This window comes from Pongo pygmaeus, chromosome 19 (assembly GCF_028885625.2).
Source record: "Pongo pygmaeus isolate AG05252 chromosome 19, NHGRI_mPonPyg2-v2.0_pri, whole genome shotgun sequence".
NCBI lineage: Eukaryota > Metazoa > Chordata > Mammalia > Primates > Hominidae > Pongo > Pongo pygmaeus.
The window spans coordinates 16,530,089-16,557,437 of NC_072392.2; the positions used below are offsets into that span (position 1 = coordinate 16,530,089).

Sequence of the window (27,349 nt, forward strand, 5' to 3'; positions counted from 1 at the left end):
ATAGAGGGAGACTCTGTCTAAAAAAAAAAAAAAAAAAAAAAAAAATGATGACTTTCCTCATCACAAATTTTCCCATAAAAATGACATGCCAGAAAGGTTCATCACAGCACTGCGCAGGTATTTGTGACAGGCCTCATCCCTTGGAGGTTGCGAGCCCAGCTGGAGAAGCACAGCAGGGGGCCAACGGGATGACTCACAGATTGCACAACTGCAGGCATCTGGGAGCTCCCTGCTGATGGTCTTCTCAGACTTTCAACAGGTCTTCTATAAAAATCTCTCGCTCTGGAATTGTTTGTATATGGCAATATAGGAAACTGGTGTTTGAGTCCAAGAACATGTGCCAGCCTTCCGGCCTTCCGATCATTCCAGGATGAGTCAGTGAGCCAGTGGGGCACCCATGTGAGTTTTATCATCCATCTCCCCAGGCCATGGAGGATTTCTCCCCTGCTTCAGACAGTCGTAGACAATGGAAACCTGTTTCCCAGCAGAAAGCAGACAAGCTGAGCCTGGGGATTTGCCAAATCTCAATCAGAACTGGCTCCAAGCATCTTCTAGGTCTCACTTACAATTTAAAGCAACAGGCGGCTTTTACTCAACTGGAAGGTCTCAACCTGTTCTTCTGCAGCAGCAGTGATGCTATGGGATCTCTGCTGCTAACAAAGCACCACTGCAAATGGCTTCTGGAGATATTATCCCTCTTGATGGTTGCTGTCCTTATTGCCTTTGAAAGTGAAATTTACCTGACACGAAACCAGAAACTAGAAGATCCATTTCCTGTAATCGTGTAAATGTTGTTTTAAAGTGACAGTTGATGCTAAAATACATGTTCAGTACAGAAAATACCAAGGCACAAAGAAAATAAAAATGTCCTATCATCACACCAAAAATGGGTAATGAAAATTAACGTATTTTTGGTAGTTTATCAGCACACGTCAGTATCAGTTACAATTAGGTTAAGTGGCAAGGGATAGAGGCCTGAAAAACAGTGCTTTCAGGTAAGAAACTTTCTCCCTTCTCATTAAAAAAAGAAGTCCAGAGGTAAAACTTCCAAAGCTAGCATGCTGAATTCACAAAATTATTAGGGATCCAGGCACCTTTTAGCTCTCACATCCTTAAGGGAGTGGCATTTATCCTCATAAATGAAAATGGCTGCCAGAGTTCCAGTCATCACAACTATATCCCAGGTGACAGGATAAAGTTTATGTCTTCCTAGAAGACTCATGTGACACTTTCTGTTATATTTCATTAGTCCCATGGCTACACCTAGCTTCAAGGAAGGGTGGGAAATCTAGTCTGGGGTTCTACTACAAAAAGGAAGGATGACTTGTGTAGGGAATTAGAAGTCTTTGACAATTTATATACTTTTTCATCTTAAAGTTTAACTCCGAATAGATTCAAACATTTATTTTTACTTGATTCAAAAATAAAAAATTATGAAAAAATACACAGTGAAAGACGCTGCCACTCAGTCTTCCCTTCCCTTCCCAGATGCGTACACACTGGTAACTACTGTTATCAGTATTTTGTGTATCCTTCTAGAGTTTCTTAGGCACATACAGGCAAATGTGAGTAGCATCATATCCTCTTATTTTTAACCCCAAAGTTAGCATGCTATGCATTTTATTCTGCACCTGGCTTTTTTTGTTTGGGTTTTTTTCTTTTCACTTAGGCAAATGTCTCCAAGACACATTGCTATCAGTACATAGAAAGCATCAACATTCTTTTTTTCTGCTGCATGGTATTCTATTATATGGGTGTAGCATCAATTATCTAGTCCCCTATGATTAGGGTAGCCATAAAACCAACCATCCAGATTGGGACATTTTCAAGAGTGAACAGGGCTCTATTATTAATTATACTGGGGCAAAGGTGTAAACCAGGGCTGTCCCAAGCAAACTGGGATGTAGGGTCACCCCATAGATGATGAACATAGGGACTGTTTCCAGTCTTTTGCTCTTATGACAATGCTATCATTATTAATGTGCTTATGTATATGTTCATGTGTGTAAGTTTCAAACATATATTTGCTGGGTCAAAGAGTTTATGCTTCTGACAGAACATGCCAAATTGCTCCTGTGGGAATTGGATTAACTTGTTCTCCCATGAGCATCATAGGAGAGTGTCTCTTTAACCACAGCTTGGCCCACAGAGTGTGCTATCAGACATTTGGATTTTTGCCGGTCTAATAGGTGAGAAGTGGTGTCTGAATTTAGTCTTCATTTGCATTTTGTTATAAGTGAGACTGAATATGTTTTAAAATTCTATTTGTGTTCCTTTTTCTGTGAACTGCCTTTTCATATTCATTGCCCATATTTCTTTTTCTTTTTTTTTTGAGATGGGGTCTGGCTCTGTCACCCAGGCTGGAGTGCAGTGGTGTGATCTTGGCTCACTGCAACCTCTGCCTCCCAGGTTCAAGCGATTCTCATGCCTCAGCCTCCCGAGTAGCTGGGATTACGGGCACCTGCCACCACACCTGGCTAATTTTTTTTTTTTTTTTTTGTATTTTTAGTAGAGATGGGGTTTCACCATGTTGGCCAGGCTGGTCTCAAACTCCTGACCTCAGGTGATCCGCCCGCCTCAGCCTCCCAAAGTGCTGGGATTACAGGCATGAGCCACCACACCCTGCCATTGCCTCTCTCTCTCTCTCTCTCCATATATATATATATATATATATATATATTTTTTTTTTTTTCTTTTGAGATGAAGACTCCCTCTGTCACCCAGGCTGGAGTGCAGTGACGCGATCTTGGCTCACTGCAACCTCCGCCTCCTGGGTTCACACCATTCTCCTGCCTCAACCTCCCGAGTAGCAGAGACTACAGGCACCCACCACCACGCCTGACTAATTTTTTTGTATTTTTAGTAGAGACAGACTTTCACCGTGTTAGCCAGGATGGTCTCAATCTCCTGACCTCGTGATCCTCCTGCCTCGGCCTCCCAAAGTGCTGAGATTACAGGCATGAGCCACCGTGCCTGGTCCCATTGCCCATATTTCTTAGTGAGTGTTTGGAAACCTCATCTTGGAGCTTTTAGTACATTGGAGAGATGTCTGTGATTTGAGATGCAAATAGCTTCCCCAATGATTGTCTTTGTTTCTGCTTATGATGATTTGTTTTTGCCATGCAGAAAATTTTTTAAATTTTTGTCTCTTCTTTTGCAGCTTTTTTTTTTTTTGTTATTGTTTTGTTTTGTTTTAAGACAGAGTTTTGCTTTTGTTGCCTAGGCTGGAGCGCAATGGCATGATCTTGGCTCACTGCAACCTTTGCCTCCCGGGTTCAAGCCGTTCTCCTGCCTTAGCCTCCAGAATAGCTGGGATTACAGGCACCCACCACCATACCCAGCCAATGTTTATATTTTTAGTAGAGACAAGTTTTCGCCGTGTTGGCCAGGCTGGTCTCGATCTCCTGACCTCAGGTGATCCACCCGCCTTGGCCTCCCAAAGTGCTGGGATGACAAGCGTGAGCTACTGCGCCCAGCCCTTTTGAGGCTTTGGATAAGTCAAAGCTAGAAAGCCCTTCCCCATTCCAAGGTTATGAAGGTGTGTTCCTTTATAACCTTCTACAACTTTCATTCTTCTAGAACTTTCATTGTTTTCTTTTAGAACTTTCATTGTTTTGTCTTAAATCTTTGATGCATTTGGGATTTATCTTGATGTACATGGTGGGGTATGAATTTATATACATTTTAAGTAAATATATTTACTTTTCCCATAGTAATACAAGCTTATTGTTAAAAAGTTAAGCAGTATTCTTTGGGAGGCCGAGGCGGGCAAATCACGAGGTCAGGAGATCGAGACCATCCTGGTTAACATGGTGAATCCCTGTCTCTACTAAAAATACAAAAAAAAAAAAAAAATTAGTCAGGCGTGGTGGTGGATGCCTGTAGTCCCAGCTACTCGGGAGGCTGAGGCAGAAGAAGGACGTGAACCCAGGAGGCGGAGCTTGCAGTCAGCCGAGATTGCGCTGCTGCACTTAAGGCTGGGCGACAGAGCGAGACTCCGTCTCAAAAAAAAAAAAGTTAAGTAGTATTTATGGTATATATCAAAAGACAACAGTCTCCTGTTATTATCCTTCCCTGTTTACCCCCCTTAGCCCCTCCAGTCTTTCAAATGTTTATCTTTTTTTTTCTTTCTTCCTTTTTTTTTTTTTTTTTTTTTAAAGAGACAGAGTCTTGCTCTGTCACCGGGCTGAAGTGTGCAGTACAGTAGCGTGATCATAGTTCACTGTACCCTTAACTTCCTGAGCTCAAGCAATCCTCCTGCCTCAGCCTCTGAGTAGCTGGCACCACAGGCATATGCCACCACACCTGGTTATTTTATTTTATTTTGAGATGGAGTCTGGCTCTGTCACCCAGGCTGGAGAGCAGTGGCATGATCTTGGCTCACTGCAACCTCCACCTCCCGGGTTCAGGTGATTCTCCTGCCTCAGCCTCCCGAGTAGCTGAGATTATAGGCGCCTGCCACCATGCCTGGCTAATTTTTGTATTTTTAGTAGAGACAGGGTTTCACCATGTTAGCCAGGCTGGTCTTGAACTCCTGACCTCAGGTGATCTGCCTGCCTCAGCCTCCCAAAGTGCTGGAATTACAGGTGTGAGCCACCATGCCCAGCCTACTTTTAAAATATATATAGAAATGGGGTTCTCAAACTCCTGGCCTCAAGCGATCCTGCTTGAGTACTGGGATTACAGGCAGGAGCCACCGAGTCTAGCCTGAAAGTTTCTTTTTATATGTATCTCCCTATTTATAAATAGTAATCTAACACTGTTGTATGTTAACTTCATTAATTTTAAGCATGCTTCATTGTTATGTTGCGTGAGAGGTCTTCTCTTCAAATAGAGGTGAAGTAATAAATGTTAGTGAACTCTGTGTCAGTATTTCTATGCAGTTAGTACTAGGATTTGACTGTTTTCTTTCCGCATATTTGAATAATTAACCTGAGTTGGTAATTGTGACCTCCTTTTCAAAAGTGTAAAAACCAGACTGCACTTTGGGAGGCTAAGGCGGGTGGATCACGAGGTCAGGAGTTCAAGGCCAGCCTGGCCCAGATGGTGAAACCCTGTCTCTACTAAAAAAAAAACAAAAAAATTAGCCGGGTGTGGTGGTGTGTGCCTGTAATCCCACCTACCCAGGAGGCGGAGGCAGAGAATTGCTTAAACCCAGGAGGCAGAGGTTGCAATGAGCCGAGATCTCGCCACTGCACTCCAGCCTGGGCAACAGAGCAAGACTCCGTCTCAAAAAAAAAACAAAAACAAAAAACAGATTTAGGGGTAAGGCGCATGGGATGAGAGGAATTCCTTATTTTTTTCTCCAAAGCAATTTTTTCTACTTATACAAACTTATTGTTTAAAATAGCTGGTTGCATTTGCCTCTGAATAAGCAATAACCCAGCGTCAGTTTTATTTACTTCCACGGTTTCAGCCTCGCATTTCTGAGCAGCCCCAAGATTGCTCTGCAGATGCTGTACAGGCTCCTATGTGCCAGGCACCCTGCCAGTTGCTGGAGATAGAACAGTAAGTGAGACAAACGGGGTTGTGCCCTTTTGGAGCTCACACTCTGGTAGGGGACGCAGACAAGAAACAGCCCAATACACAAGATGACAGGTGTTGATAAGCACTAGGAAGACAAGCAGAGCAAGGCGAGGGAAGAAGAGCCAGAGAGAGGGGTGCTATTCTAGGGAGAATGGTCAGAGAAAGTCCCTGAGTGGGTGACACGATGTGAGCAGATACCTGAAAGGTATGCAGGGGGAACCATGTGACAATCTGGGGAGAGCTTGATGGGTGGGCACGGTATGTCCAAAGGCCCTGTGGCAGGGACATACTGGTTCACTGGGGAGGGTCAGGGTGTGGGGGGCAGCAGAAGGCCAGTGTGAACAGCAGAATGGGCAAGGCAGCTGCTAGGGCATGGCTCATGAGAGATGGGTAGGGCAGAACCTCCCAGGCCTTATCTGAGGAATGGCAAAGTTCTGAGCAGGACCTAATTTACATTTCTAAACAATTTTTTTGTTGGGAGACCGAGGTGGGAGGATCGCTTGAGCTCAAGAGTTTGAGACCAGCCTAGGCAAGATAGTGAAACCCCATCTTTACAAAAAAATTTTAAAAATCAGCTCGGCATGGTAGTGTGTACCTGTGGTCTCAGCTACTCGGGAGGCCAAGGCAGGAGGACTACTTGAGCCTAGGAGTTCAAAGCTACAGTGAGCCATGATTGCATCACTGCATTCCAGCCTCGGCAGCAGAGCAAGACCCTGTCTCAAAAAATAAAAATTTAAAAATAAGCAATCTCTTTGGTAGCCATACAGAGAGGTGGTTGTAGAGGCACAAGAGTTAAAAATAAAATAATAGGCTGGGCACGGTGGCTCACGCCTGTAATCCCAGCATTTTGGGAGGCCGAGGCAGGCAGATCACCTGAGGTCAGGAGTTCGAGACCAGCCTGGCCAACATTGTGAAACCCCATCTCAACTAAAAATACAAAAAATTAGGCAGGGTGCGGTGGCTCACGCCTGTAATCCCAGCGCTTTGGGAGGCCAAGGCAGGCAGATCACGAGGTCAGGAGATCGAGACCATTCTGGCTAACATGGTGAAACCCCGTCTCTACTAAAAATATAAAAAATTAGCCGGGCGTGGTGGCACGCGCCTGTAGTCCCAGCTACTCGGGAGGCTGAAGCAGGAGAATCCCTAGAACCCAGGAGGCGGAGGCTGCAGTGAGCCGAGTTTGAGCCACTGCACTCCAGTCTGGGCAACAGAGTGAGACTCTGTCTCAGAAAAAAAAAAAAAAAATTTGCTGGGTGTGGTGGCGGGTGCCTGTAATCCCAGCTACTCGCAAGGCTGAGGCAGGAGAATCGCTTGAACTCGGGAGGCGGAGGTTGCAGTGAGCCAAGATTGTGCCACTACACTCCAGCCTGAGCAACAAGAGCAAGACTCCGTCTCAAAAAATAAAATAAAATAAAAGTAAGGCCTGGCTAGGATGCCATTACAGTAGTTCAGGTGAGAGATGAGGGGACTCAGCCCAGCAAGGGCAGAGCAGATGGAACGGCTGTGGAGAGTGCAGGAAGGAGAGGAATCCGGGATGCCCCTCAGTGCCTGCTGCTGCTGACATGGAGAAGACTCGGATCCAGAGTCAGGCACAAGATGGCTTTCAACATCCAAGTGGAGAAGGTGAGTAGACAGGGAAATATAGAAGCCTAAAGCCCAGAAGAAAAAAGACGAAGCCCTGGTGCCTGCCAGGAGCGGCTGAGCTGGGTGGGCAGGAGGGAGGCCGTGGGTTTCTTTTCTTTTTTTGAGACGGAGTCTCGCTCTGTTGCCCAGGCTGGAATGCAGTGGCGCGATCTCGGCCCACTGCAAGCTCTACCTCCCAGGTTAATGCCATTCTCCTGCCTCAGCCTCCCGAGTAACTGGGACTACAGCGCCCGCCACCACTCTCGGCTACTTTTTGTATTTTTAGTAGAGATGGAGTTTCACGGTGGTCTCGATCTCCTAACCTCGTGATCCGCCCGCCTCAGCCTCCCAAAGTGCTGGGATTACAGGCATGAGCCACCGCGCCTGGCCGAGGCCATGGGTTTCAAGAAAGAGGAAGTGATGGGTGACAAACTGCTGAGTGGTTGAGCAAGGTCTGAGGGGCGGCCATTGGGTTTGGCAAGACGTATGTTGCTGGTGGTGTCAGGAGTGGGGACCGAGGGCAGATCTCGCTTGGGAAGAGTCTTGCTGTAAAGGGGAATAGAGAAATGGGGAGATCATCGGAAAGGGATGTGGGATTAGGGAGGGTGTTTTCTTTCCTTTTTTTTTTTTTTTTTTCTGAAAGTATGGAAAGAGAACAGTGCATTCTCTTGCCTGTGGGGGAAAATGCCCAGTGAGGGAGTTTGTGCGGATGCCAGGGAGACGGGGAAGGAGCCAGATTCCAGGCACACATGAAGCAGGGAGGCTGAGCATGGGGAGGCTGGCAGCTGAGGCATGTCATTGCTTCCTACAGCGGGTGCAGCTGTACAAGGGCATGGGACTGGATGTCAGCCAGACAAGGCTGGGGGACAGGTAGAGGAAATAGGCTGGCAAGGTGGAGGCAGTTGTCCAAGAGGGGACACCTGAAGCAGAAACTCTGGAGAAGATGCAGTTACTGAGAGTGACAAGTCTCAAGCCTTGGCCAGGACTCCGTGAAGGTGGGTCAGGTGTGTTGGAGGGAAAGAGGGTTGTGGAGGAAGAGATTGGGAAGCAGAGGCAGGAGGATTCATGGACAACATTGTTGAAGCTGCCAGAAATGAGCACAGGAGTGTCTGGCGACAGAAGGACAGTGTGAGGAGGATGAGAAACCTTCCCTGAGTGGTCAGAGTGGCTGGACGTCTGGAGGTGACTGTGGCAAGCAGGGCTCGAGGGTGATGTGGTCCCCAAGCATGCTTTTGGAGAGGCTGGGTTGTTATGGAAGGAGAGGGGAGGAATATTCTGGAAAAATAGGGAGAAGAGCTCTGTCAGCTGCGGGTCCTCAGAGAAGGCAGGGTGTGGGAGACAAAAACAGACACCCCTTGAGAGAGCTGCAGGAGAAACGGCGTCTTCAGGGGAGAGCCCGACTTCTAGCAGAGTGACAGAGTGGAGGGACATCCGAGAAGAGGCTGAGGAGGATGTAGGGGTTTTCTGATGACACCGTGAGTTGACACCGTGAGTTCCCAGTGGCCTACTGACAATTTGGGGGTCACTAAGAGGTAGACATTTAGGTCAGTTTAAAGAATGTTTGAACCCTCTGGAGATGACAGTGGTGTGGAATGTGAAGTGGAATCCAGACTAAAACAGCAAAGAGCTAGGAGCACTTTCTGGAGTCGGGTGAATGGAATGACCGGGTGAGCCCAGGAGCCATGGGGTGGACTCCAAGATGGGCTGAGGCTACAGTAGAACCATTGAGGAAGAAACTCACTGACCATGCTCTTCTCAGCCCAGTTCATGAGGGGCTGCCCTGGCCAGGAGGGCTTTCCTTGTGGAGGTGGCCAAGGAGCACTGTGCTCTCCTCCCTCCACCAGGTATCAAAAGTCAACCTGGTGCCCACCCGCATTCACAGCAGCATTCCGAACAATAGCAGAAAGGTGGAAGCAACCCAAGCATCCATCTACAGATAACTGGATAAACAAAACATGATTCATCTATATAATGGGATCTTATTCAACTTTAAAAAGGAAGGAAATTCTGACACAGTGCTACAACCTGGATGAACCTTGAGGACGTTATGCTGAGTGAAGTAAGCCAGACACAGAAAGACAAATCCTGTGTGATTCCACTTACATGAGATAGTAGAGTAGTCAGATTCATAGAGACAGAAAGTAGAATGGTGGTTGCCAGGGGCTGGGGGAAGGGGAAAATGGGGAGTTAGTGTTTAATGGAGACAGAGTTTAAGTTTTGCAAGATGAGAATGGTGAGGTGAATGGAGGTGATGGTTGCACGATAAGGTGAATGTACATTTTGTTAATGCCACCAAAATGTTTAAGAGGATGTTAAAAAATGTCAGCTTGGGGAAACTGAAGCTATCCTATTGCCTCAAGGCCACACAGTTGACAGAAGGCTGCAGCGTTGGACCAGAATGTGTCTCTGACCCCACACCCTACAGGGGCTCTGCAAGGCAGAGGAAGAATCGGGGCTGTGGTGATTAGAAACAGTGAGCATCCTGGGGCGATCCTGTTGAGCCTCTTAGGAAGAACTTTTTAAATTTTTATATATTTTTTGTGGTTGGTTTATTTGAATGTGAGACACTACAATTGGTTTATATGTCTCCTTTTTTTTTTTTTTTTTTTTTTTTTTTTTTTAATTTTGAGACAGGGTCTCACTCTGTCACCCAGGCTGGAGTGCAGTGGTGTGATCTCAGCTCACTGCACCCTCCGCCTCCCAGGCTCAAGCAATCCTCCTACCTAGTCTCCAGAGGAGCTGGGACAACAGGTGTGCACCACCTCACCTGGCTAATTTTTGTATTTTTCTTAGATACAGGGTTTCGCTGTGTTGGCCAAGCTGGTCTTGAACTCCTGAACTCAAGCGATCTGCGTGCCTTGGCCTCACAAAGTTCTGGGATTACAGACATGAGCCACCGCCGTGCCTGGCCAGGAAGAACTTTCACTGACTCATTTGCCACGTTCAGATCTTACCCAGAGACATTTGAATTTCCAAGGGTGATGATTTGCATCGGGTGGAGCAGAGCACCATGGGCACTTAGCTTAGCCCAGGCTCAGCAAAAAGCGAAATGCTCACAAACAGCAGGCCCTGGGCATTATGGTTATTTTCCTGACCTCAGTCTCAAGTGCCAAATCTCAAAACTATCATTAAAATGTCCATATTTTTTCATTTAGAGAAAACAGTGTCTGCTAAAATCCATAATATCCACCTGAGTGTTTGTTCAGCACAGCTGGCCTGACAGCACTTGTTTGGAACTTGACAAGTAAGCCTAAATTCACTGGGAAGGATGAAGCTAAGAAAATTCGGAATAAGAATGAAGGTGGATGCACCCTGCACATATCAAAACACACCATAGAGATGCAGTGCTGGCCAGGCACTGTGGCTCATGCCTGTAGTCCCAGTGTTTTGGGAGGCCGAGACAGGAGGATCGCTTGAGCCCAGGAGTTTGAGACCAGCCTGGGCAACACAGCAAGGCCCCATCTCTACAAAAAATTTAAAAGGAGCCACACAGATAGGAAAGAAAAGAGAAACGCAGGGTGTCCAGATGTAATGTCTATGTTATCCCACCTGGAACTTTCCCCTTGGAGCTTAGCGCTTCAATGCTGGCCTCTACCAAGAGCCTAAATCCAAGGTCACCCTGAGGCAACTCTTCATCTTACTCCAGAAGGCTGGAAACCTTCAGTCCTCCCCAGCACCCACTCATGTGTGAAGTGAGATCTGATATCTTTGAAGGACATCAACATTGGGTAGAAATAGCCTAAGAAAGACTTCCATGTCCTTTTCCTTAGCAAGGATCCACGTGCAGATCTGGCCCTGGGATGGGCATGGTGTGGGCATCACCAGAGGGGCAGCAGGAATGCAAACAGACCTGGCTTAAGATCCAGCTCTGCCACTTAACCAGCTATGTGTGGGTGGCTCTGGGAAGGTCATCCAGTCACCTGCAGCCTCAGCCACTTCACCTCTCTACACAGGATCAAGTTACAAGCTATGTGACTTGCTTTTGTATATCTTCTTTGGAGAAGTGTCTATTCAAGTCCTTTGCCCATTTTAAAAACTGGATTATTTGTCTTTTTTTTTTTTTTTTTTTTTGAGATAGGGTCTCACTGTTACCCAGGCTGGAGTGCAGTGGCATGATCTCGGCTCACTGCAACTGCTGCCTCCCGGGTTCAAGCCATTCTCATGCCTCAGCCTCCCGAGTAGCTGGGTTTACAGGCACTCGCCACCATGCCCTGCTAATTTTTGTATTTTTAGTAGAGACGGGGTTTAACCATGTTGGTCAGGCTATTCTCAAACTCCTGACCTCAGGTGATCCACCCGCCTCAGCCTCCCAAGTGCTGGGATTACAGGTGTGAACCACCATACCCGACCTGGACACTAGACTTTTATTAGGTATATGATTTGCAAGTATTTTCTCCCATTTTGTGAACTATCTTTTTATTCTCTTGATAGTGCCCTTTGATGTACAAAAGTTTTTAACTTTGATGAAGTTCAATGTATCTAATTTTTTATCTGATTGCTTGGGTTTTTGGTGTCATAGTTAAGAAATTGTTGGCCGGGCATGATGGCTCATGCCTGTAATCCCAGCACTTTGGGAGGCTGAGGTGGGAGGATCACTAAGTCAGGAGTTTGAGACCAGCCTGGCCAACATGGTGAAACTCCGTCTCTACTAAAAATACAAAAATTAGCTGGGCGTGGTGGCACATGCCTATATTCCCAGCTACTGGGGAGGCTGAGGCAGGAGAATCCCTTGAACCTGGGAGGCAGAGGGTTACAGTGAGCTAAGGTCATGCCACTGTACTCCAGCCTGGGCGACAGCACAAGACTCTCTCAAAAAAAAAAAAGAAATTGTTGCCCAAGCTAATGAAGATTTACACCTATGTTTTCTTCTAAGATTTTTATAGTTTTAGCTCTTACATTTAGGTGTTTGATCCATTTTGAGTTGATTTTTGTATATGACTTGAGGTAGTAGTTCAACTTAATTCTTTTGCATGTGGATACCCAGCTGTCTCAGGAGCATTTGTTAAAAAGGCTATTCTTTCTCCCATTAAATTGTCATGGAATCCCTATCAAATATCAATTGACCATAAATGTAAGGATTTATTTCTGGATTCTCAGTTCTAATTCATCAATCTATATGTCTGTCCTTATGCCAGTACCACATTGTGTTGATTACTATAGTTTTGTAATAAGTTTTGAAATCAAGAAATGTTCATTTAAAAGTAAAAACTTAAAAATAACAAATAAAAATAAAGGGAAAAAAGGTGTTAGTCCTTCAATTTTTTTTGTTTGTTTTTTGTTTGTTTGTTTGAGACAGAGTCTTGCACTCTCGCCCAGGCTGGAGTGCAGTGGCGCCATCTCGGCTCACTGCAAGCTCTGCCTCCCAGGTTCACACCATTCTTCTGCCTCAGCCTCCCAAGCAGCTGGGACTACAAACGCCTGCCACCAAGCCCGACTAATTTTGTATATCTTTAGTAGAGATGGGGTTTCACTGTGTTAGCTAGGATGGTCTCGATCTCCTGACTTTGTGATCCGCCTGCCTCAGCCTCCCAAAGTGCTGGGATTACAGGCGTGAGCCACCGCGCCCGGCCTTGTTTTTCTTTTTCAAGATTGTTTTTGCTATTCTGGGTCCTCTGCATTTCCATATAATTTTTAGGATCAGCTTGTCAATTTTTGCAAAATTTTGAGAGATTGCATTGAATATGTAGATCAATTTGGGTAGTATTGCCATCTTAATAATATTGTCTTCCAATCCATGAATATGGACTGTCTTTCCAGTTATTTGGGTATTTTTAAATTTATTTCAATTATGTTTTGTAGTTTTCTTTGTAAAAGTCTTGTACTTCTTTGGTTAAATTTATTCCTAAGAATTTTGTTTTTGATGCTAATGTAAATGAAGTTGTTTTCTTAATTTTAAGATTATTCATTGCTATTGAATAAAGATACAATTAATTTTATATTTTGTCCAAGATACTCATCTTGTATTCTGCAGCCCTGCTGAAGGGCATTTATTTGTTCTAAAAGGTTTTGTTTTTGTTTTGTGGATTTCTTAGGGTTTTCTATATACAAGATTATGGCATTTGTGATATACGTATATGTATATATATATAGAGAGAGAGAGAGAGAGAGAGAGAAATCTGTTTTTTAATTTTTTCTTTTGGCTTTATTGCCCTGGCTAGAACCCCCAATACAATTCTGAATAGAAGAAATGAGAGGAAAATCCTTGTCTTATTCTTGATCTTAGAGGGAATGCTTGCAGTCTTTTATCATTGAGTATGCTATGTTAGCTTTGAGTTTTTCCTAGATGTCCTTTATCAGGTTGAAGATATTTCCTTCCATTTCTATTTTGTTGATTTTTTTCAAATCATAAAAGGATGTTAGATTTTGCCAAATACTTTTTCTATGTGTATTGAGATGATCATGTTGTTTTTCCTTTATTCTATTAATAACGTATATTACATAATTAAATCTTATTCATTAAACCAACTTAGCATTCCTGAGATAAATCCCACCTGATCATAGTATATATTTTATTTATTTATTTATTTATTTTGAGATACACTCTGGCTCTGTCACCCAGGTCGCACTTCAGTGGCACAATCTCAGCTCACTGCAGCCTCTGCCTCCTGAGTTCAAGCAATTCTTCCGCCTCAGCCTCCCAAGTAGCTGGGACTACAGGTGCATGCCACCATGCCTGGCTAATTTTTGTATTTTTAGTAGAGACAGGGTTTCACCATATTGGCCAGGCTGGTCTCAAACTCCTGACCTTGTGATCTGCCCACCTTGGCCTTCCAAAGTGTTGGGATTACAGGCGTGAGCCACCACGCCCGGCCTCTATATATCTTATATCCTTTTTGTTCCTCTATTCCTCCATTGTTGACTTCTTTTTTGTTAAATAGGTATTATCTAGTGTACCATTTTAATTCTTTTGTCAATTATTTGTTAAAATGTGAGAATATATAATGATATAAAAAAGCTTTCTTCCTATATCGTTCCATATTCTCCTCTCCTTTTGGCTATTAACATCATACAAATAATATCTTTATACATTGTGTGCCCATCAGCACATATTTCTAATTATTGTTTTATGCTGTCTTTTGTATTTATTTATTTATTTATTTATTTATCTATTTTGAGACAGAGTCTCGCCCTGTTGCCCAAGGTGGAGTGCAGTGGTGCAATCTTGGCTTACTGCAACCTCTGTCTCCTGGATTCAAGTGATTCTCCTGCCTCAGCCTCCCAATAAGCTGGGACCACAAGCGCATGCCACCATGCCACCTAATTTTTGTATTTTTTGGTAGAGACAGAGTTTCACCATGTTGGCCAGGCTAGTCTCAAACTCCTGACCCCAAACGATCCTGACCCCAAACCTCCCAAAGTGTTGGGATTACATGTGTGAGCCACCGTGCCTGGCCTGTATTTACATTTCATACTCTCTTTTGTAGTTGTCTTTGTAGTAGCTTTTTCTGGTGTACTTTATTTCTTCATGCATATTGAGTTATTGTCTAGTGTGCTTTCATTTCAGCCTGAATAAATCCCTTTAGTATTTATTGTAGATCTCTTAGTGAATTTTTGTTTATCTACTCTCTTAATATCTGCTTCATTTTTGAAGGACATTTTTACTAGATAGAGAATTTTTGGTTGGCAGTTTTTTTCTTTCAGTGCTTTTACTATATCATAGTAGATGCCTCTTCTGGGCTCCATGACTTCTGATTAGAAGTCAGATGTTAGTCTTATTGAGGGTTCCTTGTACATAATAAGTCACCTTTCTCCTGATGCCCTGAAGATTCTCTCTTTGACTTTAGCTTTTGACAATTTGACTGTGGTGTGTCTAGGTGTAGATATCTTTGATTTTATCCCACTTAGAGTTCACTGAGTTTCTTCGATGTACATATTTATTTTTTTCATCAAATTTGGGAAGTTTTTGACCATTATGTTTAAATTTTTCTGTTTCTCTCTCACTCTCTTTCTGGTACTCTGATTTTGTGTATATTGGTACACTTAATGATATCTCCGAGGTCTCTGAAACTCTGTTGATTTTTCTTTTATCTTTTTTCTTTCTGTTCCTCAAATTGGATTATCTCAATTGACCAGTGCATTCAAGTTCACTAGTTTTTACTTTTGCAAGTCCAAATTTGCTGTTGTGCCCTTCTATTAAATTTTTCATATGTTATTGTACTTTTTTTTTTTTTTTTTGAGATCGAGTCTCGCTCTGTCGCCCAGGCTGGAGGGCGGTGTCGTCATCTTGGCTCACTGCAACCTCCACCTCCCAGGTTCGGGCGATCCTCCTACCTCAACCTCCTGAGTAGCTGGAATTACAGGAGCATGCCACCATGCTCAGCTAATTTTTTTGTTTTGCTTTGTTTTTAGTAGAGACGGGGTTTCAACATGTTGGCCAGGCTGGTCTCGAACTCCTGACCTCGAGTGACCTGCCCTCCTTGCCCCCTTGGCTTCCCAAAGTGATGGGATTACAGGCATGAGCCACCACACCTGGCCTGTTATTGTACTTTTCAACTCCAGAATTTCTATTTGATTCTTCATCATTTCCATCTCTTTTTTGAGATTCTCTATTTGGTGAGACATCTTTCTTTCAATTGTTTAGAGAGATTCCTTTTTAATTTTTTTTTTTTTTTTTTGATGGAGTCTCTCTCTTGTCGCCCAGGCTGGAGCGCAGTGGTGCAATCTTGTCTCACTGCAACCTCTGCCTCCTGGGTTCAGGCACTTCTCATGCCTCAGCCTCCCAAATAGCTGGGGTTATAGGTGTGAGCCACCACCCTCAGCTAATTTTGTATTTTTTTAGTAGAGACAGGATTTCACCATGTTGGTCAGGCTGGTCTCAAACTCCTGACCTCAGGTGATCCTCCCACCTCACCTTCCCAAAGTGCTGGGATTACAGGCATGAGCCACTGCACCTGGCCCTTTTTAATTTTTTGAACATGTTTAAAATAGCTGATTTAAAATCTTTGTCTAGGCCTCAGGTGCAGTGGCTCATGCCTGTGATTTCAGCATTTTGGACACCAGAGGCAGAAGGATCGCTTGCAGCCAAGAGTTTGAGACCAGGCCGGAAAACAAAATGAGACCCCATCTCTACAAAAAAATTAAAAAATTGTCCAGCATGGTGGCACATGCCTGTAGTTCCAGCTACTCAGGAGGCTAAGACAAAAGGATCACTGGAGCCCAGGAGTTCGAGACTGCAGTAAATCATGATTGTGCCACTGCACTCCAGCCTGGACAACAGAGTAAGACTCTATCTTTAAAAAAATTAATTAAATAAAAATAAATAAAACATACATACATACAATCTTTGCCTAGTAAACCTAATATCTCGACTTTCTTAGGAGCAGTTTCTATTGTTTCTTTTTTCTCTTGTATGTGGGCCATATTTTCCTTCTTATATGCATGTCTTACAATATTTTGTTGAAAGCACAACATTTAAAATAATACAATGTGGCAACTCTGAAAATTGGATCCTGCCACCCCAGGGTTTGTGGTTGATACTGTTTGTTGCTGTTGCTGCTGTTCATTTGTTTAGTGAATTTCCTGGACAAATTCTGTGATGTCTGTATTTTTTGTCACATGCAGCAGCTAAAGTCTCTGCCTAGTTAGCTTAGTGGTCAGCTGATAATTGGATAGCAATTTCCTTAAATGCCTTGAATCTATAGTCTCCCAGCCTTTGCAAAAGGACTTAGTGTGTGTGTTGGGGTACACTTTCACCATTGACAACTCTACTTTAGCCTTCATTTCCTGCTTATGCACAGCCCCAAAGTCAGCCAAAGGTGACAGATTATGGCATTTTCATGTGTTTCCTGGGCCTATGCACATGCACAAGGCCTTACATATTCCCAGGAATAAGAGCTTTTCTTTTTTTCTTTTCTTTGCTTTGCTTTTCTTTTTTCTTTTTTTTGTTTTTTATGGAGTTTCGCTCTTGTTACCCAGGCTGGAGTGCAGTGGCGCCATCTTGGCTCACTGCAACCTCTACCTCCCCGGTTCAAGCAATTATTCTGCCTCAGCCTCCCAAGTAGTTGGGACTACAGGCGTGTGCCACCACACCTGGCTAATTTTTGTATTTTTAGTAGAGACAGGGTTTCACCGTGTTGGTCAGGCTGGTCTCAAACTCCTGATCTCAGGTGATCCACTCACCTCGGGCTCCCAAATTGCTGGGATTACAGGCGTGAGCGACCATGCCTGGCCTGAATAAGAGCTTTTCAAAGCCTCCTATGGACATGTCATTTTTTAGTTTTTCTTTTTAATTTTTTACCAGCTTCTTGTTAGTTCTGCCTGGTATTGACATTTCAGGCAACTGCGGTTTAAACTTTTCCCTCATCCACCCCTAAACACACACACTTTTCCACGCCTCCATTTCCTCAAGACAGTTTTATCATGCTGGTTGTAGTGGATCATATCTGTAATCCCAGAATTTTGGGAGGCCAAGGTGAGTGGATCACGTGAGCCCTGGAGTTCTGCCTGGGCAACAGAGGGAGAGTTTGTCAAAAGAGAGAGAGAGAGAAAAAAGAAGGAAGGAAGGAAGTTAGGAAGGAAGGAAAGGAAAGAAGGAAGGAAGGAAGGAAAAGAGATTTATCAAATTTTTTCATTAAATCAATATTCAGTGTTTTGTTTTGTTTTGTTTTGTTTTTTGAGATGGAGTCTCACTCTGTCGCCCAGGCTGGCGTGCAGTGGTGCAATCTCGGCTCACTGCAACCTCTGCCTCTCGAGTTCAAGTGATTCTGCTGCCTCAGCCTCCTGAGTAGCTGGGACTACAGGCGCCCACCACCACGCCCGGCTAGTGTTTTGTATGTATAGTAGAGACGAGGTTTCATTATGTTAGCCAGGATGGTCTCGATCTCCTGACTTCATGATCCACCCACCTTGGCCTCCCAAAGTTGCTGGGATTACAGGCATGAGCCACCATACCCGGCTCATATTCAGTGTTTATATCAGAGTTTCCCAGTAGGAGCAATATTGGCATTTTGGTAGGACAATTCTTCATTGTAAAGGATATTTAGCATCTCTGGTCTCTGTCCACTAGTTGCCAGTAATGGTTATATAACAGTGGGAACCAAAAACATGCCTACATATTTCTAAACATCCTCTTGAGTTTAGCAGGCAGTATCACTTGGTTAATAATCTTATTTTATTTTGACTGTATAATTAGGTTTACACTGAAACATATGTACTGTTATTGCATTTTCTCTCTTCAACTTTCTTTTTTTCTATAGTTACTAATTACCTCCCTTATTTAGTTTCTTAGTAACGATCACTATTTGCTAAGATCTCCGAATGTATATCAAATGTCTCTCCATAACATCAAACATAGCAAGTAATTGCTTCTTTCTACTCTTACTTTATTTATTTATTTATTTATTTATTTATTTATTTATTTATTTATTTGAGACAGAGTCTCGCACTGTTGCCCAGGCCGGAGTGCAACGGTGGGATCTCGGCTCACTGCAACCTCCAGCTCCCGGGTTCAAGCGATCCTCCTGCCTCAGCCTCCTGAGTAGCTGGGATTACAGGTGCCTGCCCCCACGCCCAGCTAATTTTTTGTATTTTTAGTAGAGACAGGGTTTCACTCTGTTGGCCAGGCTGGTCTCGAACTCCTCATCTTGTGATCCTCCCTCCTCTGCCTCCCAAAGTACTGGGATCACAGGCATGAGCCACAGCGCCCAGCTGCTTCTTTCTACTCTTTCTTGGAAACATTCCTCCTAGAGCCTTCTGTCTTTTCACACAACTCTGAACTGATTAACCAGGACTGCTGCAAAGCAGACATTCTGGGGCTTCTCTTCGCCACCATCCTGGTAATTGGACTCAAAAAATGTGAATTGGAAACTCCAAGTTGTCTCCACTGCCTGTTTGACTGGGGGAGGCTGAAGAAGTTCAGGACAATTCAGAGCATAAAGAAGTTACATGGCCAGGCGTGATGGCTCACGCCTGTAATCCCAGCACTTTGGGAGGCTGAGGCGGGCAGATCATGAGGTCATGAGATCGAGACCATCCTGGCTTAACACATGACACCCTGTCTCTACTAAAAATACAAAAAAAATTAGCCGGGCATGGTGGCGGGTGCCTGTAGTCCCAGCTACTTGGGAGGCTGAGGCAGGAGAATGGCATGAACCTGGGAGGCGGAGCTTGCGGTGAGCCAAGATCACACCACTGCACTCCAGCCTGGGCAACAGAGTGAGACTCTGTCTCAAAAAAAAAAAAAAAAAAAAAAAGAAGTTACATTTTCTCTGAATGTCTGAGGGCAGAGTGAATGTATGTGTAACATTACTTCATACATACATGGAATGAATACTCTTTAATGTGATTCTATATTTATCATATAATTTGGTCCTTATTTTAACTTTCTCATTTCAGATTTGAGGAAATTGAAGTGCACTGCCTGGCACCCACTTTACTTCTGAAACAATACATGTGGTAACAGTATTAAGTGCTCACTATTTTGCAAACATTGTTCAAGAACCCTAGGAAAGACAGTACAGAATAAATAGAAGGCAAAGTCTTTTAGTCCAAGAACTTAAAGCCCATCAGTGTTGGGAACATGCGATGTGTGTGCAATGGTGCAGGAGTCTGGTCGTGTCCATCTCTGGGTTGCAGAGCTGCCTCTGGAGACTTGGCAAGACCTACCCAACAGTCGTTCACTGACCAGAGACTGAGGAGCCTCCTGGGATTGGGCTCATCCTCAGGAAAAACGAAGCCAGTCCCAAGCTTGAACCAGTGACAAGTCCTTGGATGTCAAAGAGAAGTAGAACATTGAGGTACAGTAAGAAACCCTTGTTGACTTCCAGAAGTGCTTGAGGGATTTTGTGGGGAGCTGAGGCCTGGAGAGAGTCAGCTGTTCTGAAATGTAGGCTGTGACTCCTCATGTGTGCCATCTTTATGTACAAGCCAGTGAGGCCTAGAGCTCTCAGGTTAGACTTAAAATTTCCCTCTGACACTCACACAGACACTGAGGGGCAATGTGCATTGTACTCTTTTCCTCTTTATTTTATAGAGCCCCAAGTTTATTTGGAGGGCAATGTATTTGGGAAAGGCATGCCCCTCCCTCTTCCCCATGGAATAAACCATATTTGGTCAAAGCCAGGCATGATCATTCCATTTCCCTGTGCTCATGGTTGGTGTAGGGTAGCATGTGATCCATGACTTCACCCCATGATAAACGGTAGGGAGGCTAGCCCTCTTCTGCATTGAATGAGGTTGCATGAGCAAGCAATGCTTGCAGCTGTGGCAGCCTTTTTGTAACCATGTGGCAACAAGCCTAAGAGGAAAGCTACTGAAGATGGCAGAGCAGAAAGAGAGAACCTGGGCCTTTCATGACATCTTTGGGACCATCTGTATGCCACCTGGATTCTGCTCTGGCAGTTGAGGCAGGATGAGAGGGGGTGAGAGATGAGAGGATGTGTACTAGCAGTCTGGAAGAGGTCCACGGAGAGTCAGTTTGTTCAGGAAACATACCCTTCCACTTTGACCAGTGAAAGGCCCACTTGAGTTTCTAGGGCTCTAGTCCTAACCTACCCAGATGCTTTCATCACTGCAGTTGTTTTCCAGGAGTCAGGATCTAGAAGTAGTCAGATGGCAGATGGCTCCTCCTGCCCCTTTTTAGCCTGACCCTGTGAAGTAGATATTGTTATCCCATCTTATACATAAGAAATAGGAGCTTAGAAAGATTAATTGACTTGTCCAACATCAACAGCAGAGCTGGGAATCAAACCTGGGTTCTCTGTTGCTAAGACCTGGGCTCTGCTCACTGCATACCAGTTGCTTTCAAGACTAAACCAGCTGGGTGTAGTGGCTCACACTTGTAATCCCGGCACTTTGGGAGGCTGAGATGGGAGGATCGCTTGAGCCCAGGAGTTCAAGACCAGCCTGGGCAACATAGTGGGGCACTGTCTCTACAAAAACATTACAAATTAGCCGGGCATGGTGGTGTGCACCTGTAGTCCTAGCCACTTGGGAGGCTGGGGTGGGAGGATCACCTGAGCTCAGGAGGTTGAGGCTGCAGTAAGCTATGATCCCACCATGGTGCTACAGCCTCAGTGACAGAGTGAGACTCTGTTTCAAAAAAAAAAAAAAAGACTAAATGCCATGACTCTCTTCAGATTCCACCCTTCCTCCTTGTGTTTCCTGAATAATAGCCTGTTAATAATAATTATTATAATATTTAATAATAATAATTGGCACCCCCATGGACCCAGTGAGTCCAGCTCAAATCCTAGCATGGATCAGGGGTTGAAGGAGTCAGGAAAATGTATGATTCATTTCACATAGACTTTGTGAAGAGGGGCGGGTTGTTGTGTGAGTCAGAGGGTACCAGGTGGGGCTGGGATGGGAAGAGGACGGAGAAGGGAAAGTTTTGCTGGTGAGGGACACCAGGGACATGAAACTCAGTGGACTGCAACATAGAAGGGAACAGGGTACATCCCTGTGCTGGAGACTTCCTACTTGGGTGCTATGGTTAGGAAATTTGTCCTCCCAAATCTCATGCTGAAATGTAATCCCCAGTGTTAGAGGTGGGGCCTAGTGGAAGGTGATTGGCCCGTGGGAGCAGTTTCTCATGAGTGGTTTAGTGCCGTCCTTTTTAGTGCTGTCCGCATGATAGTGAGTGAGTTCTCACTAGATCTGGTTGTTTAAAAAGGTGTGGCACCTCCCCCTACCTCTTGCTCCTGCTTTCCCCATGTGACATGCCTGCTCCCACTTCACCCTCTGCCACTAGTAAAGCTCCCTGAGGCCCCTCAGAAGCCAAGCAGATGCTGGCACTATGGTTTACAGGCCGCAGAACTGTGAGCCAAATTAACCTCTTTTCTTTGTAAATTACCCAGTCTCAGATATTTCCCTATAGCAAGATAAGAATGGCCTAATACACTGAGTGATTCAGGGAAGATTTCCTGATGGAGGTTGGGCTCTGAAAAGGGGAAATGGGGATTCTGGGCACAGAAAATGCTGGAGTAGAGCCCAGGCCCAGCAGCTGCAGGGTGTGCAGGAACCACTCATAGCAACCAGCCGGACACCGTTCGCTTCCTCTCCCTCTGCAAAATCTCCACTCACTCCTTTGGATAGTGCTCTGACCATCCCTGTCCCATCCTGTGACCTCTGCTGACTGGCGTCCCAGCAGGATGGCCCAGCTCTCCAGCCTGGCAGCCAGAGCCTTCCCCACTAGGCCTTTTTCTCTTCAGTCTCCTGGGCATGGCACCCCAGGTCAAACTCCTAACTACCACCTCTGCCTGGCATAGCTGGAACCACCCCACTGCAAAGCCTCCCTCACTCTGTAAAAGCCAGTACCCCAGGAAGCCTCCTCTAACCCTTTCCCCTCTGCCACTCCAAGGAAGTGCTATTGGACGAGCTGCCTGATCTCTCTGGCCTTCTGTGTGGCAGCAGAAGTTTGTGTCAACTGCTATGGGAACGTGACTGGTGGAGCAGGTGATTCCAGAACTCAGGTGACCAGGACACGGAATGTGTGGCTTGCCAATATTTTGATATATAAATCAAGTGTTTTCATTATGGAAGTAACAAAACCTCAAGGGAAATAAAGAAAAAAAAATTCCCTATAATCATCTCACCCAGCTAGGAGGTCTACTGTGTGTGCTTTTGACATTTTGCTGTCCTCGTTGGTACAAGGGCAGATGTGACTGTTTATGCCTGTGGAGGGCAAAGGGATTTTTCTTCTTCTTGTTTTTTTAGAGACAGGGTCTCCCTCTGTTGCCCAGCCTGGATGGAATGCAGTGGCATGATCCCAGCTCACTGCAGCCTTGAACCCCTGGCCTCAAAGGATCCTCCTGCCTCAGCCTCCCAAGTAGCTGGGACTACAGGCACCTGCCACCGTGCCTGGCTGATTTATTTTTTATTTGTTTGTTTAGAGATGGGGTCTCCCTACATTGGCCAGGCTGGTCTTGAACTCCTGGCCTCAAATGTTCCTCCTGCCTTGGCCTCCCAAAGTTTTGGGATTATAGGCATGAGCCATGTTGTCATTGTTACAGCTACATTGAGATATAATTTATGTGCCACACAATGCATGCCTTTCAAGTGTACGGTTCAGTGGCATTGGGATATATCCACAGAACCGTACAACCATCACCACATTGAGAAAATTTTTATCACCCTAAAAAATCCTTTACCCTTTAGCAGTCACCCCATGTTTTGGTTTTTGCTTAACATGATTTTACAAGCATCTTTTCCTGTTGCTGGAAAATATTCTTACCCACCCTCTTTGGTGACTGTCAGCAAAGGCTTTCGGGTGGTGAAATAGCGTGGCCAGGAGTGCTCTAGAACAATGGTTTTGGTGAGGGCTGCAGAAGCTGAGGACCCACAGGCAGAGAGGGAGCGATGGTAGAAGCAGGTGGTGAGGAGGGACTCGGGGCAGGACTTTGGGGGTAGAAGGAAGAAAGTTTCTGGAAGCAGAACCAGCAGCACTGCTGATCATTGGGACGTGGAGAAAGGCGAAGGCTCAGGGTGTCAGCAAACTTCCTAGGGTGGGTGAGGGTTGCCAGGTCAATAATGAACAGGGTCCCAGGAAAAGGCGGCAGCACAGGTTTGGGGAGAATTAGATGAGCTTGGTTTTGGACTTGTTGGATTTGGGGGCACCAGTCTCTCTCCTGGCGAGAGTCGGCAGTGGGATGTTAGGATCTGGCCCTCAGGAGGCTGTTAGGGCTGAAGCAAGAGATTTGGGAGTTAAGGGTGTGAGGGCCACGTGGGAGGCCTCGGGAGCCTGTGCCGATCCAGGGTGAGTGTGAAGGAAAGAAAAAAGAGGGCCCGGGGAACACTGGTATTTTCGGGCGGTGGACGAGGATGGGACGGCCACAAGCTTGTCTTAAGGTAGAAGGCAGAGCGGGGCCGTAGGGGGAGTGGCGCGAGGTGGAGGGGGCGTAGAGGCGCGGGCGAGGGTGGAGAACAGCGCTGAGCAGCGCAGGGAGGCGGCCGGGGCTGCAGCCCCCGAGGGCTCCTTGCAGTCCGGCCCCCCGGCCAGGGGACAGCTCGGGTGGTGTTGCGCTGCCCGAGACTGCTGCACAAGCGAGGACTGCGGCCTCGGCTCCCTGCCGGCCCGGCAGCACCCCATCCAGTCGGCCTGCCGGGGGTGCGCAGGGTTAGCATGGAGTGAGCTCGCCCCTCCCGGGGTTGCGCGGCCCTGGGGGGTCCTCTCGCGGCGGCTCCTGGGACCGGCTGGCGCCCTGGACAGAGCCCGGCCCCATCCCAGGAGTCGCCCGGACTGGAAGGCAGTGTGAGCACTGGGACACAGCCTCCGAGCTCGAGCGTGACAGGAAGTTAGGGCAATTTGTTAGTTATCCGCCGCCACCAAGACACGGCACGGCGCCTGGACCGGAGGAGCCCCGCGCGGGCGCGAACTTTGGGCTCGGGCGAGGGGGTGGTGCTCCGCCCAGCCCGAGACGGGCGGGCGCGCGGGCCAATGGGTGCCGCCTCTTGGCTGCGGCCCCGCTCGTGGGTCCCGGCCACCAGCGCCCCAGCCCCGAGGCTTAGAAGCGGCCGGCGGAGGCGCGGTCCGGGCGCTATGGCCATGCCCGGCGGGGCTCACGCGGCTGCCCCGCGCCCGGCGCGCCTTCAGTAGGGGACGCCCGGGGCCCAGCCGGCCCGGCCATGCTGCTGGAGACACAGGACGCGCTGTACGTGGCGCTGGAGCTGGTCATCGCCGCGCTTTCGGTGGCGGGCAACGTGCTGGTGTGCGCCGCGGTGGGCACGGCGAACACTCTGCAGACGCCCACCAACTACTTCCTGGTGTCCCTGGCTGCAGCCGACGTGGCCGTGGGGCTCTTCGCCATCCCCTTTGCCATCACCATCAGCCTGGGATTCTGCACTGACTTCTACGGCTGCCTCTTCCTCGCCTGCTTCGTGCTGGTGCTCACGCAGAGCTCCATCTTCAGCCTTCTGGCCGTGGCAGTCGACAGGTACCTGGCCGTCTGTGTCCCGCTCAGGTGAGGCGCTCGGCGTCGCCCGAACTCGGGGCCCCGTCGGAGCTCCGAAATGGGTCCTCTCCAGGCTGGGATTCCTCCCTCGGGGACCCCAGAGGGGCCAGGCCGGGGGCGCGCGGGGCGCTTGGAGGTCTGGTTCCCAGCCTGGCCACCCCGCAATGCTAGACTAGTGCGTCCAGGCACCCAAGACGTCCCAGATGCGCGTCGCTCTAAGGAGATCTGCGTAGGGACAGCTCTAGGGGGTCCGGGGAGTGCGACGCCCGGCGAGGCGCCGTGGAAACCCCGGGGAAAGCGTCACCCCCGTGGGCGGGTGGAGCCCGGGGCGCGAGAGTTTTGGTGATCACATCTCCACTCCTGCCACGAAGGCCGTTCCTAACACTCGCCCGCAGCGGCGGGGTCCGCGAGAGCGGCCGCCCCAGAGCAGGGCCCCAGGTCCAGAGTGGTGGCCAGACGCAGTCCCGTGAGTGCTGCGGCTCCTGGAAGCCCGGGAGGTTCCCACTAAGGGCAAGGCAACTTTGGACGCTGGGCATTCGCACCGTCAGGATGGACACGCATGAGCCAGCTTCAGAACGTGTCTGCTGCGGAGAGGCGGTCCGGCCCATCCCAGGGGAAGGCACCCGAGGGGAAGGTGTCCGTTAACTTTGGGGAACGTTACGGACTCAGATTACCTCTATATACTTTTAAAAGGAGTTACAATGCTTCCTAGTGTCTGGCAAACAGCCTTACAGCCTCCCTGCCTTTGTGTAACCATTTATCTCCTGCTTCCCTGTTGGGAGCAGGCTGAGAAGTGCAGAAAACGGTGGCGAACTTACCTGTCCACTCTTTCTTCCACACTGAGAAAATCTAGGATTCAGGGGATGGAGTCAGCCAGCGACCAGAGTGGATTCCCAGTTGGAGCTGATGACTTCAACATTGAGAGTTTGTTGAAAGTATTTATTTTCTGTTTTTGGTGCCTGGGCCACTTTGGCATTTCTGAGGAGAGCTTGAGATCTCTTTAAATTTGGAGCTGAGACAGGGAAACTAAATCACAGAGTGGGAAGGAAGGGAAGGAAGTCATTTATTGGGTGCCAACTCTGTGCAGACAGTTTATAATAAACGTGTCCCCAGCAGTCCTTGCAGTAGTACCAGAGGACAGATGCTGTAACCTGCATCTCGTAGAGGAAGGGTGGTGGCTCAGGGAGGTTGGAGTCTTGCCCAGGATGGTGTATCAGGGACGGGGGTCAGAGCCGGGGCTTGAACTCACAGCTGGCACCGTGTCCCCACCCATGCCATCAGGCTGCCCTGCAAGGCCATGTGTGGCACCGTGTTTGGGAGTCAGAGAGAAAAGTGCTCTGCTGTTTTGGGAGGAGGAGCCTGCCTGCAGTAAACTGGTGGTTGTAGGGGAATGTGTTTGTGGGAATGGAGCGGGACTAATGCTCCCAGAGGCCATTTGAGTAGGCAGATGTGTTGGGCCTGGTCCTTGCGGGTTGTTTCGTGGGTCCCAGCAGGAACAGCAACCTCCTGCTTGGGAGGGCTGTGAGCCTTATGTGGGTGTCTGGCCGCTCCACATGCTGCTGCCCGTGCTGTTGGACCAGGAGGCCTCATGTCTCCCATCAGGTGTGACAGCCCAGGGATTTCCAAGGCTTAGGGAGGACAGCAGTTTCTTCTGTCTCTTCTGGATCCCTTCCCTGCCTTTTGGTGTCATCGTTGTTACCTGATGGCATTTCGGATGTTTTGCATCCAGCAGAGCAGTCACAAGCCCCAGCCTGAGTTGTCCCTCTACTGGAAACCCCTTGGACTTGCCCTGGCAGAGACCAGAGACCCAGAGAGGAGTTAGTGGAACAATCTCCCAGGCCACAGGGAGCAGGAAGTTCCATGAAAGTTTAAATCTGTTCCTTCTTGTCCTGGTTTGTGCTGGGTGGGGTCTTGAAAAAAATGGGTGTGGGTGTGTTAAGGGGAAAGTGCTGTGAATCACAGGCCCTGAATTTCTTTGCATTGCCAAGGGCAGGCGGGGAGAACACTGAGGCTCACCCCATCCTGTCCTCCTGGCCCGTCCAGAGCTTGGAGGTCTGGAAGAGGTGCACAGGCAGTCCCCAGCTCCCTGCCCCAGAGGTAGTCGTCTGACCTGGCCACAGCACCAGCCCAACCCTGGTGGGTGGGAGAGGTGTACTGGGGCCCCCAGGGCTTCCCTCTCGGGGGCTAGTGCCTGGGGCAGGCCTTCCCTCAGCTGGCCTAGCAGTTCATGGCCCCTTGGGAGGAGGTTAAAATACAGATTACAGGGCCCCACCTGGTTGTACTGAATCAGAATCTCTGGAGTGGGGTGTCAA

The 27,349-nt window shown here is 47.3% G+C and overlaps 1 protein-coding gene and 1 pseudogene across 1 annotated transcript in view; both read left to right on the forward strand.

The window, feature by feature from the left end:
- The window catches only part of LOC129016875 (cytospin-B-like), a 126,094-nt pseudogene extending 104,916 nt beyond the window's left edge, over positions 1-21,178 (forward strand).
- Positions 21,179-24,333: 3,155 nt separating this feature from the next.
- ADORA2B (adenosine A2b receptor) overlaps positions 24,334-27,349 on the forward strand; it is a 31,224-nt gene continuing 28,208 nt past the window's right edge. The window contains exon 1 of the mRNA XM_054456636.2: positions 24,334-25,046. Coding sequence (XP_054312611.1) covers positions 24,712-25,046 — 335 coding nt within the window. The 5' untranslated portion in view covers positions 24,334-24,711. The remainder of the gene's footprint in view (positions 25,047-27,349) is intronic.